At 48.0% G+C, this 15004-nt stretch overlaps 1 protein-coding gene across 2 annotated transcripts in view; it reads right to left on the minus strand.

Annotated features, from left to right (window-relative positions):
- The window catches only part of LOC101592674 (zinc finger protein 426-like), a 16815-nt gene extending 3166 nt beyond the window's left edge, over nucleotides 1-13649 (minus strand). For both annotated transcript variants that reach the window (XM_023716785.1, XM_012515081.2), the window contains exons 1-4: nucleotides 13525-13649; nucleotides 13075-13269; nucleotides 3612-4008; nucleotides 1893-2019 (exon numbers count right to left, since the gene is read on the minus strand). In XM_023716785.1, coding sequence (XP_023572553.1) covers nucleotides 1893-2019; nucleotides 3612-3746 — 262 coding nt within the window. In that variant the 5' untranslated portion in view covers nucleotides 3747-4008; nucleotides 13075-13269; nucleotides 13525-13649. The remainder of the gene's footprint in view (nucleotides 1-1892; nucleotides 2020-3611; nucleotides 4009-13074; nucleotides 13270-13524) is intronic.
- Between the last annotated feature and the right edge of the window lie 1355 nt (nucleotides 13650-15004).

Raw genomic sequence — 15004 nt, forward strand, 5'->3', positions numbered from 1 at the left:
GGATCACAAGTTTAAGACTCAAAATAAAAAGTGAAAATGGCTGCAGATACAGCTCAGAGGTAGAGCATCTCTGGGTTTGCTCCCCAGTACAAGAAAAGCAGGCCCGATGTGATGGTGCACACCTGTATTCCCAGTACCTGGGAGGGTGAGGCAGGAGGATCACTGCAAGTTCAAGGCCAGCCTGGGCTATACAGTGAAGAAGGCCAGCCTGCACTGCATAGCAAGATCCTGACTCAAAAAAAAAAAAAAAAAAAAAGAAACAATAACGCTTTGTGAGGTTATGGGAAATTTTGAGTAGACACAAAATAATTAGTGGGGATGCAGCTGTAGCTCAATGGTGAGCGCTTGCCCAGCACACACGTGGCCCTGGGATCTAGCCGCAGCACTGCTCCCCAAAGGTGACACCCTGATTTCTCAGATAAATGGCCTTAACCTTCTGAGACCAAGTATCTTCAAGTGTTTCCTGTACATTCACCTTGGACAGTTCCTCTCAGCCCTGCTCTTAAATCCTCTTCTTTCTCCAACCAAAAGATCAAGCGTGGCTCAGGGAGCTCAGGTCCTGCACATAGAGCAAGGGGCACTGACAGAAGGAGCTCCGGCAAGAGGCTGCGGGCCTGCGCCTGGGCAGTCTGGGAATGTGAGGCAGGGATGTTATTCCAGGAGGGCTCCCACTGCGGGCAGCACTTAATGAGCCCTGAAGCCCAGATTAATCATTTTGTACACAATTACTAAGTACTAATAGTTTCAGTCACTTAGGGAGTGAAGTGAGATGAGACCTTTGTTTCTCCTGCTCCCCTTCCTGTGTGTGTGTGTGTGTGCGCGCGCGCGCGCGCGCCTTTCTCTTCCCCTCAACAGAATCTCACTACATAGTTCTGGCTTTGAACTCGTGATCTTCCCCTCAGCTTCCCCAGTGCTGGGATGGAAGGTGTGCACTCCCAGGCCAGCTCATGACCATACAGAGAAAAATACACCAATGAATGTGAAAGATACCAAGGCCAGGGAGATGGCTCAGTGGAATAAACGCTTCCCTGGCAAGTGCAAGGGCCTGAGTTCAATCCCTGGTTTTGCAGAAAAATTAAAAAAAAAAAAAATTGGGGTTGGGGAGATGGCTCAGTAGAATAAGCACTTCCCTGGCAAGCACAAGGGTCCGAGTTCAATCCCTGGTTCCACGAAAAAAACAATAAAATGAAAAAAAAGACAGCAGATTTTTCTAAATGGCTTGTTAAACCACACATTACAGCCTCCAACCTGACTCAGTATGTCAAAATTGTTGACTGAAGATTTAAACATCTAGGGGAAGGGCCAGGGAAATGGCTCAGTGGAATAAGCACTTCCCTGGGAAGTGCAAGGGAATGAGTTCAATCCCCGATTTGGGAAAAAAATATCTAGGGGAGTAGTGATGACGTTCTTGATTTTTCTTTTCCAATACTGGGGGTTGAACCCAGGGTCTCTGAACTGAGCTGTATCCCCAGCTCCCCCCTCCAACTTTTTTTAAATTTTGAGACAAGATCTTGGTAAGTTACTAAATTGCCCAGGGTCCTCCTGCCTCAGCCTTCCTGAGTGCTGCGATTACACGCTGCATCACCACACCCACGTGATGCTGTTGCTCTTGGAACACACTGTAGGGTGGAGGGGGTAGGATGGTCCATTTTTGGTGCTAGGAATTGAGCTCAGGGCTTTGTGCTTGCTAGGCAGGTTCTGCTGAGCTACATGCCTGGGCCTTGGACCACATTTTGAAAAGCATTACAAGTAGATTAAAAGACATTAGAACATAGACTGTGTGTCTGCTATTTCCCAGTGGATTCAGAGTCCACGTCACCCAGGCTGGGACCCAGGAAGTGTGCAGCATCCATCTCCTCCCCATGAGGCCACAGGCACGGTGGTGCTCTTACCCACGGAGGCCAGGTTCTCGTAGTTCTCCAACATCACCTCTCTGTAAAGGTCTCTGTGACCCCGATCCAGTAAGGCCCACTCCTCCTGGGTGAAGTCCACGGTCACATCCTCAAAGGTCACCCAGTCCTGAATCACCACACATAGGCCAGCCTGAGTACCAAGTCACGGCAGTGACCTCCATCAACATGAACCAGAGATGAGGGGGGTGAGGCTGAGGCTCACACTGGACTCTGAGGGCCTCCACTGCCCTCGCAGGGCCCCGCGGTCCTAGGGACCTTTCCTCTACCCACATCTGCTCACTGTCCACGTCCTGCCATCAAGGGGCTGCAAAGCCCTTCTGAGCAAATTGCTTTCCCCACAGCTAGACCGGGAGCTTTTTTTCATCTCCCTCCCTCCATTTTTGTTTTTCTGAGACAGTCTCACTATGCAATTCAAGCTTTCAACTATGTACCCCAGGCTGGCCTCAAACTCGTGGTGTCGTGGTGACCCTCCTGTCTCAGCCTTGCTAGTCTTATGATTACAGGTATGTGTGACCTTGCCTGGTTTGCCTTTTTTTTTTTTTTTTGCAGAACCAGGGATTGAACTCGGGCCCTTGCGCTTGCCAGGGAAGCGCTTATTCCACTGAGCCATCTCCCCAGCCCCCTGCCTTTCCTCTTTTAAAGTGCAGTGGTACCTCAGTTTATATACTTAGTTTTATTTTGTTTTTGTTTTTACGTATTTCAGTATAGGGACTATAGGGTCTCACTACACAGATTGGACTTGTAGGCATCTTCCTGTTTTCAGCCTCCCAAGTGCTACGACAACAGGCTCCCACCACTGTGTCCAGCCTTGATGGCTACCTCAATGCACCCCAGGGGTGGGGCGGGCACAGCATGCAGAGGACTGAATCCAGGTCCCTGCGCCTGTCTGAGGAGCTTTAGATGGCTGAGCTATTTGGCCAACTCTCTTAATTTGTTCTTTGATTTTGGAGATCACTGTGTTTGTGAGGGGAAGATACCTGTGGTTGTGTTTACCACCTGACTTGGGTTTGTGAACAGAAACAAAATTTTGCTGAACACGTTTGTTTGTGAAACAGACTGTTTGCAAACAGAAGCAATCATGAGCCGAAGCATTGCTGTACACTCCTGAGACACTGGATATACCCCCCCCCCCAGTGGTGAACGGAAAGTCTTTAGCAGATGGCACTTCCTTCTTCCTTATAACTTCTCAGAGCAAACATGCATGCACTGGGACCAAGAAGGCTGAGATTGCTCAGTAGTTACTAAATAACCATGGTGTTTGTTTTTCTCTTATTTGGGACAGGGTCTACAGGGTCTCACTACGTAGATCAGACTCGCAGTGATTCTCCTGTTTTCATCCTCCCACCTCCCAAGCACTAGGATTACAGCACAAGCCACCATGCCCAGTCTCCACCTGGTCTCGGCACGCCCCAGGGGCAGGGCTGGCACAGCACACCTGGGATCGAACCCTGGCCCCTGCGCTCTGCCTAAGTGGGTACTTTAGTCCGCTGAGCGATCTGGCCGGCCCTCCTTGGTGATTTTCAAGGCAACACTTTGCTAACATAAAAGGCTCTGCTCTCTGGAGAAAATCCTCAGAGGATTCCACCTTCAAGTGCAGCTCTGTAGAGTAAGAAACTGCAGAATCAACTCTGAATGGAATCCCCATGTCTCCTTGGGGGAGCGAGTCTGTCCTCATGGGGGAAGGCAGTGTCCACATACCTGGTAATAGGTTCTGGGGTGGTCAGTCAGCATCCTTGATGGCTCTGTCTTTTCTTCAGGAAGGCAGACTGGGTCCCTAGAAAGAAGACCTGGAGAAGAGAGGACACGAGCATCCAGAGTGTCTGCATTCCCCATGCTGGCTGGCGTGGGAGAGCCATGCCATCATGGTCCCCATTCTCCACACAACTCAACATACCCAGACACACACAACCATGGCCACACAGTGCCAGAGCAGTCCTGCCACAGAGCCAGACGTGATGGAGAACAGGTAGTTGTGCCCTAAATTCGGATCGCCCACGGTTGCTGTTCCACTCCACAGTGATCAGAAACCGGTCTCTACCCACAGTCTCTCACGGGGCAGGCACCCTACAGATGCTTTTCATCATTCTCTAGGAAGCTAGTAGCACAGAAGAAAATTTTTATTTTAGAAAATTATATATTTAAAATTTAGCATTTCAGTTCATGGAAAATTCTGTTCATGGGCATAACAACTTGATGTGGCTTAGACACAGAATGCCACCCCCACCCCCACCCTGAGCTTCACATGTTCAGAGGGGGACTTTGGGGATGTGACTGGCTCATGCATCAGTGGAGCACAATGTGCTGTTAGGCTAATGGAAGAGGCAGCGACAGTGGGGAGGCCCGGAAGTGCCTGCCGTCTTCCCAGCTCTCTACCTCTCCTTCCTCACCACCACGACACCACCAGCAGCTTTCACCTGACCAGGCCTGCCCTCCGCACTGTTTCCGCATTGACGCCCAGGCCTGGAATGGTGAACCACAATAAACTCCACCTCCTCAGGCCTGCAGGTGTCGGGGATTTTGTCTCTGTGACAAAACAGTGAACTCAGAAACCTGGATATGAGTATTTGATGAGGTTAATTTTGTCTCTGTGTGTGGTGCCAGGAGTTGAACCAGGGCATGTGCATGCTAAAAATGTCCTCTGCTAATAAACTATATCCTGGCCATTTTTTAAAACTTTATTTTGGGGGCCAGGGAAATGGTTCAGTAGAATAAATGCTTGCCTGGCAAGCACAGGGGCCCAAGTTCAATCCCTGGTTCCACCAAAAAAACCCCTTTATTTTGGGTTTATTATTATTATTCTGTATTTAGTACAGGGCCTACAGGATCTCACTATACAGATCAGACTCTAGTGACCCTATTTTCAGCCTCCCAAGCGCTGGGAGTACAGGCGCGCACCACCACGCTGTCTCAATCGCCATTTCAGTGAGCCCTGGGGGCGGGGCCAGCATGGCACACTGGGCATTGAACCCCAGTGTGAGTGCCTAAGCAAGTGCTTTAATCTGCTCAGCTATCTGGCCATCCCTTGAAACTTTATTTTGAAGTACTGTCCCACCCCCCAACCCAAAAGAAAAGAAGATAGGGCTGGGGATATGGCTCAGCAGCACAAGTACCTGCCTGGTAAGCACAAGGGCCTGAATTTGATTTCTCATACCACCATCCTCCCACTCCCGCAACAAACCTGAACCTTTATTTTGAACTGGTCTCCCTAAGTGGCCTAGATGGCCTTCAGCTTGTAATCCTCCTGCATCAGCCTCCTGATGAGTAGCTGATTACAGGCAAGTACAACTGCACCTGTTCTGATATAAAGAAAAATTAAGTCCACCTCAAAAAACCTTAATATAAGGGCTTGAGTGTACACTTGATCTTAGCCAAGAGGACGGGAATCGATTAGGGCCCAGGTATAGCTCAGGGGCACAGCACCTGCCTGGCAAGTGCCAGATCCTGAGTGCAATTCCCAGTTCCAAGCCAAAAAAAAAATTTAAAAATATATATATATATAATTAGTATTATCAGTGAATTTTGAAGACTGAATGAAAAAACAAATGTGCTTATCTCCATTTTTTTCTTGGTTACGTGTTCTTGTTATGTAAGGTAAAATAATATACACTATTAAAATGAATTCATTTCTGTCATTTTAGCTGATCGGGCATTCAGCTCCTTCGTCACGTGCATTGCCTGAGTAACACTTGAGTCCTACATCACTGATCTAGGCTGCTGTTCGGCTTTAGGAGTAGAACAGCAACTCTTATCTTTTGGTGACAACCTTGGGCTTCCCTTCCTGGAGGCTTTAAAGGTCCAACAGCCTTGGCACACGCACAAAGGGGCTGTCATTCATACATGTCACTGGCAGGTGGCTCTGCACTGCCGTGGTGGATGGGTGACTGTGCCGCCAGGTGGCGCAAGACAGTCCCACAGGGGTGTAGAGCTGGTGGGACCTCGCTGAAGGAAGGCCAGCAGGGCCAGTCCTACTGCACAGGTGGAGCAGCTTCCCCAAATAGCCTGTTTGTGAAGATATTTTGGCATCAAGAAAGTATTTTGGCATTTTGGGGGGGGGGGCGGGAAAATGGCTCAGTAGAATAAGCGCTTCTCTGGCAAACACAAGGGCCTGAGTTCAATCCTCGGTTCTGCCAAAAAAAAAAAAGAAAGCAAGTCAGTCTGGAGGACCAGGGAGATGGCTCAGCAGAGTAAGTGCTTGCCAAAAAAAAAAGAAAGTCTGGCTGGGGATGACGGCATGCATCTGTAATCCCAGCTACTTTAGCAAAACTCCGCCTCAAAATAAATAAATAAAATTAAAAGAGCTGGGGTAAGACATTTGCTTAGTGTGCAAGGGCCCTGAGTTTAATCCCTGGCTTCACTGGAAAAAGAAAAACGTTACAACATTCCTGCTATATCCTGCTTTCTGTCTCAGCTTGCATCACTCTGACGCACAGCACTTAGTTGCAGCAGGAGCATGCTAGAGGTAAGGCACCTCCTCCAGCTCAGACCTGCCAGTAGATAGCTCAGAGGCATAAGCACCCGGATGTAACCAGGCCACAGCTTCTCTCCTCTGGAAATCCAGTCAAGTCGGATGACCAGATCCTCCCCGCCCTTTCAGCACCACTAACTCCCACAGCTTGCTTTTAGTCCCCAGCTCACAGCTCTTTTTTCACCCCTATCAGTGCCATTCACAGATCAGGTAAAGGCTGAGTAGATAGCTCAGTGGCATAAGCACCTGTCTGGCAAGCACAAGTTCCTGAGTTCAATCCCTGGTAACACCCCCCTTAAAAAAAAAAAAAAAAAAAAAAAAAAATAAAACACAATAGTGTGCACTATATTACATCCCTGGCACTGGGTTATTTTGGTGGAACCAGGCATTGAACTCAGGCCCTTGCGCTTGCCAGGGAAGCGCTTATTCTACTGAGCCATCTCCCCCGTCCCCTTGTTTGTTTTCTGTTCCTTTTTGTGGGTGTTGGGGAATCAAACCCAGAATTTTGCACATGCTAAGCAAGGACTCTGCCACTGGACAGAGCCCTCAGGCTGGACCAGTAAATCTGCCGGGTGTGGTGGCACACACTCAGGAAGCAGGAGAATCACAAGTTCGAGCCCAGTTTGGGCTCTGGGGTGAGACCCTGTCTCAAAATAACAAAAATGAAGAAAGTTGTAAGTATACTTATACACTTGGGCAGCTACTTTCTTCTGCCTTTCGGTTACGATATCCTCAGACTCACTCTGTTCCTCTCCTAGCCCAGCTGAAGTCCTTGCCTCAATCAACTATTCAAACAGTGTGCCATATTATCCAGTCCATAAAGACATGGAGAAATAACAAGATTCTTGCAAGTTTACCTTCCTAAAAACTCTTAAGTTGGGGAGACAGCGCAGTACACAGCATCTGTCTGGCACGTGCAAGGTCCTGACTTTGATTCCTGATACCAAATAAAATAAAAAACTATTTTTTGGTGAAGGGATTGAATTCCGGACCTTGCACTTGCCAGGTAGGTGCTCATGCTGCTGATCTTTATCTCTGGTCCCCAAAGTAAAAACTCTTGGATAGCAAGATGGGATGACACAGACCTGTAGTTCCAGCTACTCACGAGCTGAGGCAAAAGGGTCAACTGAACACAGGTCAAAGTCAGCCTTGGCAACCTAAGGAGACTCTACCTCAAATAAAAAACATAAAAACAACTTGTAAATAATTTCTTTTCATAGAAACTATCTTAAGTCTGGGCTACTACAAGCATGTTTTACTTATTATTTATTTTTTTGTATTTAAGGGAAGGATCTACAGGGTGTTCAGGGTCTCACTACTAGATCGGACTTGTAGTGATCCGCCTGTTTACAGCCTCCCAAGAGCTGGGGTTACAGGCGCGCACCACCACGCCCGGTCTCAATTGCTGTGTCAGCACGCCACCGGCACAGCAGGCCCGGGATTAAACACCTGGCTCCTGTGCCTGCTTGCAGGCACTTACATCCACTGAGCTATTTGGCTGCCCTTACAAGCAAGTCTTAAAACACAATTTTAAAGTGCAAGGTCCTGAGTTTAATCCCCAGTACTGCAAACAAAACAAAACAGAACAAAAACCCATGATTTTAAAATATTTCACTGGGTAGGATGATGCACACCTGTCATCCTAGGACTCAGGATGCTGAGGCAGAAGGATCGCTGTTGAGAGGCCAGCCTGAGATCCATAGGAAACCCTGTCTCAAGAAACAAAATGCAACGGTTCCATCTAAAGCTGCTATCTCCATCTTACGCCTCCACGCTCCCATTTCTTGAATTCCATTCTCTGACCAGGATGTCTGTGAATTCCATTAGTTAGAAACGGACCCAAACAGCTCCCCTGTGTACAGCCCTCCAGGAATTCCCATCCGCACTGCCATGCTCTGGCCCTCAGCAGCGCTCCTGTCCCTTCCCGCCACACTCCAGGGCTCTCTCTCGCTCTGCATGTCACCACCTGTGCGTTCGTCTGTCACAGCCTGCTCACTTTCTTCACAGTGCCAATATTAATTTCACTCAGTATGTGCACCTCCCCCACCCCTTCTCTCTCCATATTTTGAAGGCAAGGCCTTGCTATGCAACCCACGCTGGCCTCGGGTTTGTGATCCTCCTGCCTCAGCCTCCTGAGCGCCGTGGTATTCGGCCATGACACCAAGCTTCTTTAATTTATTTCTGGTGCTGAGGCAGGGCCCTGGGGCCTCACATGTGCTAGGCCAATGCTTGACTACTGAGCCACAGGCTCAGTCCCACAGTGCTTCTTGATAATTCTTACGTCTAAATAACACATTTATTTAAAATCCTCCGAGCCCGGTGTAGTGATGAATGCACATAACCCCAGCATTCAGGAGGCTGAGGCAGGAGGACCACCATGACTTTGAGGCCAGCCTGGGCTACAGTCAGCCTAAAATACGTAACAAGAGCCTATTCCAAAAAAATAAAAAATAAAACAAAAAATCCTGAGAAGTAAAATAAAATCATCCTCCCTAGTAAGCCTGTCGGCCTCATGGCGGCAGTACTGTCTATTCTGACGGTTACTGTTTTCCTGCCTGTGGCAGAGCTGTTTGTCAACATGTTCCTGCCAGTTTGAGTTGGCTTGAACTGCCTGGTGGTACAGACACGACTTGCCCTTCAAGCAGCTCTTACCACCCAGTGTGACTGCCCCATGTCACACTCCTAAGGGACAGTTATTATCACTGGTGGTTCAGTTACCCAGCAGCAAGATGTACAAATTCTGGCCCCCTCATAAATGTGCTAACGGAACTAAATGGTAGCTTGTAGATTGTCTGGGGCTCACAGAATGACGGCCTACTGCCTCGCCATAGAAATGCAAGCGTATACAGAGAAGGCATGCAGGAATCAGCATAAAACTTAACATTCATCCAAACACTTGGCCATAATATGTCAACTTAAGCACTGTGACTTTTTTTCCTTTATATATTTATTACAGGGTCTACAGGGGCTCACTATGTAGACAGGACTCCTAGTGAGCCTCCTGTTTTCAGCCTCCCAAGTGTTGTGGTAACAGGCGCGCACCACCACGTCATCTCAATCACCATCTCAGCGTGCCCAGTGGCAGGGCCAGAGCACAGCACGCTGGGGATTGAACCCCTGTCCCTGCGCCTGCCTAAAGCAGGCGCTTTGGTCTGCTGAGCTATTTGGCTAGCCTTCAAGCACTGTATTTCTGAAAATCTGAGTATTTTCATTCAGGATAAAAATGGGATTGGATACTGATGCTCTTTATGGAAACATTTAACATTTTGGGGGGCAGGGTTTTGCCAGGTAGTTCAGACTGGTCTTGAACTCAAACGAGGTAGCCTGGGCTGGCCTCAAACTCACAGTGATCTGAAACTCACAGCAATCTGAAATCCACACGATCCTCCTGCCTCAGCCTCCCAAGCAGTAGGATTATAGGCATGTACCATCATACCTTTTTGCAAACAAATTATCTTGTATTTAAACTAATATCCGATTCTTGTGTCTCCCTAGAATAATTTGTAAGCATGTGTACAAAGTGTTGATTCAGAAACTGCCAAAAAATGATCTAAAAATATACTTTTAAAATGATTTTCTGAAACTTCTAGACTTCTAAGAAGTAACAAACTACAGTTCAAAGGTTTATAAAGATACAAGACATAGAGAAAACAATTCAAAAACAAGATGAAAGACAAGTACAGTGGTACACGCTAGAATTCTCAGCTACTTGCAAGGCTGACTACAAATTCAAGGTCAGCCTGGGCAAAACAGTGAGATGCTCTTTCAAAATCAAATAAATAAAAAGGGCTGGGCAGGTAGGCTAGCTTGCCGTAGGCGCAATCCTCCGTATTACCAAAGGGTGACGAAGCGGGATAAGCCCTATGGCTGTGAGGCACACACCTGGGATCCCAGCACTCTCTCGGGATGCTGAAGCAGTTTATAAATTCCAATCTGGCATGGGTAATCTCATATATTACCAAGACCCTGTCTCAAAAATTTAATTTTTTTTTTTGCGGAACTGGGGATTGAACTCGGGCCCTTGCACTTGCCAAGCAAGCGCTTATTCTATTGAGCTATCTTCCCTGGCCCCTCAAAACTTTCAAAAGGACTGGGCACATACCCTAGTGAGAAGGCCACAGGGCCCATCCCCAATAACAAGGGGGATAAAAGTCAGTGCAGCTACACGACCCCATTAGTCTACAAGCCAGTTGCTCTGGAAGCTGAAGAGAAGCACGCTAAGGTAAAGTCCGGCTGGGCAATTTAGAGAGGCCCTGGCTCAAGATTCTTGTTCTGCTCCCTAGAGGCCATGAGGGGGGCTCTTCCTCGAGCGCGGCCCTCTGCTGTGCTGTTTCTTCTCTGGAGCAGCTGACACTGGGCAGACACTGCTCATCCTTGTTGCTGTGGTGTACTAATATGAAGTGCCCCAGATTCTTTATTTACCAGGGGCTGAACTCAGACCTTGCACTTGCCAGACAAGCATTTATGCTGCTGAGCTTCCTCCCCCACCCGGTGCCCCAGATTATTAAAAAACAATCACCTACCAGACTTCTGCACTTACTGTCAGTGTCAGGGTGAGACGGCTGGAGCTTCTGCAGCCATTTTGTGGCCTACTTAGTGAAAGCAATGATAGAAATGAAAAGTCAACATGCAAAGAGGGCTGGAGGCAGCAGAAGAAAAAGAGAAAGACACTGGGACCTTGATGCTTTCATGGAATAGCAGAACCAGCACAATCTGCAGCTAGTGCTTATACTCTTGGATATACAAGAAAAGCAAATCTCTGTTTCGGCCACTGTTAGTTGGGTTTCCTGTTACTGGCAGTTGGTGGCACTGTTAACTAAATACAGAGATAAAAACCAGGGATCCATAAGACCAGGGATAATTTCTGACGTTTACATTTAGGTGTGTGGGGTTTTTTGTTTGTTTTTGCGGTAGCGGGGATTGAACTCAGGACCCTGTGCTTGCCAGGCAGGTGCTTATTCTACTGAGCTATCTCCCTGGCCCTAGGTGTGAGCTCTTAGCGAGTCTTTTTTTTCTTACTTCATCAATGACATGTCTGTGAAACAATAAATTGGCCTTCCGAATTTGTAAATTCTAACTTTGTGAGGTTTTGCAGAATTATGGGGCCAGGAAGATGACTCAGTAGAATAAGCGCTTCCCTGGCAAGCACAAGGGCCTGGGGGGGGGGGGGACCAAAACAGAATTATTGGCACCAATACGCACCTATGCATCAATAACACATCAATGGTACCAAGATGCACACAAACAAACAGCATGCTTTCACTAATCATGTCCTCATAAACTTCCTCAGGGTAGCTTTGTTTTTGTTTTTTTCCAGAACTAGGGATTAAACTCAGGCCCTTCTGCTTGCCAGGCAGACACTTATTCTACTGAGCCATCTCCCCGGCCTTTTACTTTTCTTGTAAAAAAATTTAAAAATCACCAGGCATGGTGGCACATGAGTGTAATCCAGGCACTCAGAGGCTGAGACAGGAGGATCACCAGGAGTTTTGGGTCAGCCTAGGCTACAAGTGGAATACACAGCAAGGCCCTGTTTTGAAACACCAAAATAAATAAATAAAACTTCTAAAATGGGCTAAGAATGGAACTCAATGCAAGACTTTGATTTTAGTCCCCAGGACCACAAAAAACCCAAAAAGAAACACACATCCATTTTCAATGATTTTTTGAATGAAAACACCCAAACCCCATTTTGAAACAACATGGAGAATTTTAGTTTTCTACACAAAATGGATATCCTTTCACACTATTAAACAGTCTCAGTTCAAATAACATGGTTTTCGCAGGACAATGTCCTTTTTCCTTAGGGGAGATGAGACACAGAGGATGGAACCTAGGGCCTCATACATGCCAAGCAGGTGCTCTACCACTGAGTTACACCCACCAGGCAGGTCCTTAAGTTTTAAGAAATGCAAGTCCACACCTGTAGTCCCAGCAGTCAGGAGACTGAAGCTGGAGGATTGCTAGGAGTTTGAGGCCAGTCTGGGCTACCCAGAGTCTGAGGCCAACCTGAGTTTTATGAGATCCCACTCCCCAAGGCCCCCATAAAAGCCACCAGAAAGCAACATTGAATATTTAACAGTGGAACATCATGTCTGCAATTTATGTCCAATGTTCCAACAGTTCACTACAAAATTTATTTGTTCGTTGGGAGCAGGAGGAGAAAAATGCCAAACATAATAGAACCCACCATGCTGGGTAGTCATTGTTACAGTAGGGTGTTCAAATTACCTATAGGCTTAAGAATTTTCAAAAGAAAAATGTGTGAGGAAAAACAACCCGACAGCCCTATTAATGGTGAATTCAATTATTTATAGAGTTGCGGGCTAAGGATATACAGAGGTCAGTGGTAGGGCACCTGCCCAGCACACACCAACCAGGGTAGCTCTTTCTTTCTAGAGGTTCCATGTTTGTTTTGGGGCCAGCGTCTCGCTAACGCGGCTCAGGCTGGCCTTGAGCTCACGATATAAGCCGAGCCGGCCTCTAACGTTCGGCGATCCTCCTCCCTCATGAGGTCCTGGGAGTACCGGACGCCCTTCATGCCCAGCCGGCGGCACCTCAGATAAGGGAGAACAGCTGAGCACTGTTTCGTTTCCCTTAGTAGAAACACTCGACGTCTGCAGCTGTTTATTATTATAGTATGCACACAGAAACACTCCCACCCTGGGACCTAGCAAGTGATCTTTATCTTCTTACCTTACCATCTTGTGGCAAAAATATACGCTTCACACAAAGTGAAGTTGTTTGGCATGAGAACAGTCAGGAGAGCCCCTCTCCGGCCACCTCTCCGCCAGTGCTCACCAGAATGGGCTGGAACTGTCACGTCCTGGAGGCTGGGGGACGCATGCCGGATTCAACGTGATTAGACTCGGGACAATTTTTTTTCCCTTTCTGGAAAAAAATTCAGAAAGGTGTACTGGAAGGCTGTTTTATTTTATTGCTGGGTGGAACCCACGGTCTCATGCACGCTAGATAAGGGTTCTCTACAAGGAGCTGCCCCCGACGCCCTGAGAGGCTTCGCGGGAGGGGAACGGGGGGGGGGTTGCGTAGCAACACTGCCACCCCAGCGTTTCGAGGGGACCCAGGCCTCGAGTGGCCGCTCGGACCGGGCCGGGCTGAGGGGACCCGCGGCTCCGGCAGTCAGACCTGTGCTTTGTCGCCTCCCAGCCGAACTCTGTTTCACGTGAGCATCCCAAAGAAAGAACCCCCGCCCAGAGCAGCCAAGCGAGAGAGCCCTTCGACTAGCGCAGCCCGCAGCGGAAGTGACTAAGGGCGTCATAACGTCACTTCCGGTCGCGGCCAGGGTAGTGGCAGGGGGCGGGGTCCACGGGAGACCCCGGAGGTCCTGCTGCGCGGTTCGGTCCCTACTGGACGGGCAAATTCTGGTTTCTTTTGGTGAACAGGACCTTGGGGCGCTGGAGTCGGACAGAAACTGGCTGAGGAGAAGAGCCTTAAGATAGCTATGGGCGGCACTAGGGCGGAGCGGGGTCCACGGGGAGGGCGGCGCCCACGGGGAGGGCGGCCCGCGCGGGGGCGGGGCGAGGGCGCGCTGAGGGTGGCACGTAGGACCTGGGAGCCAGGGATGCGGGAATGGCGGAGACCTCCGCAGCTGCTTCGCGGAAAAGCCTTTCTCACCAGCAGTGATGTCACCTTGCCATTAAAAAAAAAAAAAAAAAAAAAATCACACCTGATTAAAGAAAATGTCCAGAATGTCAGGTACCCAAAAAATATGTCCATATTTGAGTAGTAGGCACACGTGGCGGTGAAGCATTGCGATGTAGCCGGTCCAAATTTAGGCGTGTTATAAATGTAAAATAAACTCAGATTACTAGATTTGGAAGACTTGGTTAAAAAAAAAAAAGTAAAATATTTGATTGAAAGAATTGGTCATATGTCAAATAAAAATAAGAGCTTTCCCATGTGCCTGTCACCTAGTTTCTGATCGGTATACCAGCCAGACTTGTAAACTCGTCCAGAATCAAAATGTAAAACACAATGCTGGGCCGGGGGGCATAGATCAGTAGGGTAAACGCTTGCCCTGGCAGGGGGAAGGGCCTAAGTTCTATCGCCTGTTCCAAAAAAGACACTGGTAGATCTAGGCTGGTCCCAAGGGAATAAGTGGAACCTGGTGAAGAGAAGTGTGAATTCTACCTGCGGTCTGCAGTCTGCGGTCTGCGTTGCCAGCAGTCATGTAAAGTGATGGCAACATTGGCGTCTCCCCTTTGTGTGCACGTGTGTGTGTGTGTGTGTGTGTGTGTGTGTGTGTTTTACTGCGCGAAATACATTCACAGACCATTTTAATTCTTATCTCGAGGCAGGAATTCATTAAGTTACGAAGTTGCCCAGGCTGGGTTCAAACTTGCAGTCCACCTCAGGCTTCCAGAATGCTGGGATTACAGATATGACACCACACCTGACTCTCCAAATTGTGTTCCAATCGGGAGGTATCTTGTTTCCTTTCTTTGTATTTCTTGCTGACATTCTGGGTTTTTTTTTTTTTTTTTTTTATTTTATTTGTTTACAGATAGCAATGAGACAGTTTCAAATCAAATCGGAAGTAAAATAAATCATTCCTCATTTGAACTACAGAGATAGGCTGATTGTCAATCGACATTATTCTATTGGT

This window comes from Octodon degus, unplaced genomic scaffold (genome assembly GCF_000260255.1).
Source record: "Octodon degus isolate 3935 unplaced genomic scaffold, OctDeg1.0 scaffold00050, whole genome shotgun sequence".
Lineage (NCBI taxonomy): Eukaryota > Metazoa > Chordata > Mammalia > Rodentia > Octodontidae > Octodon > Octodon degus.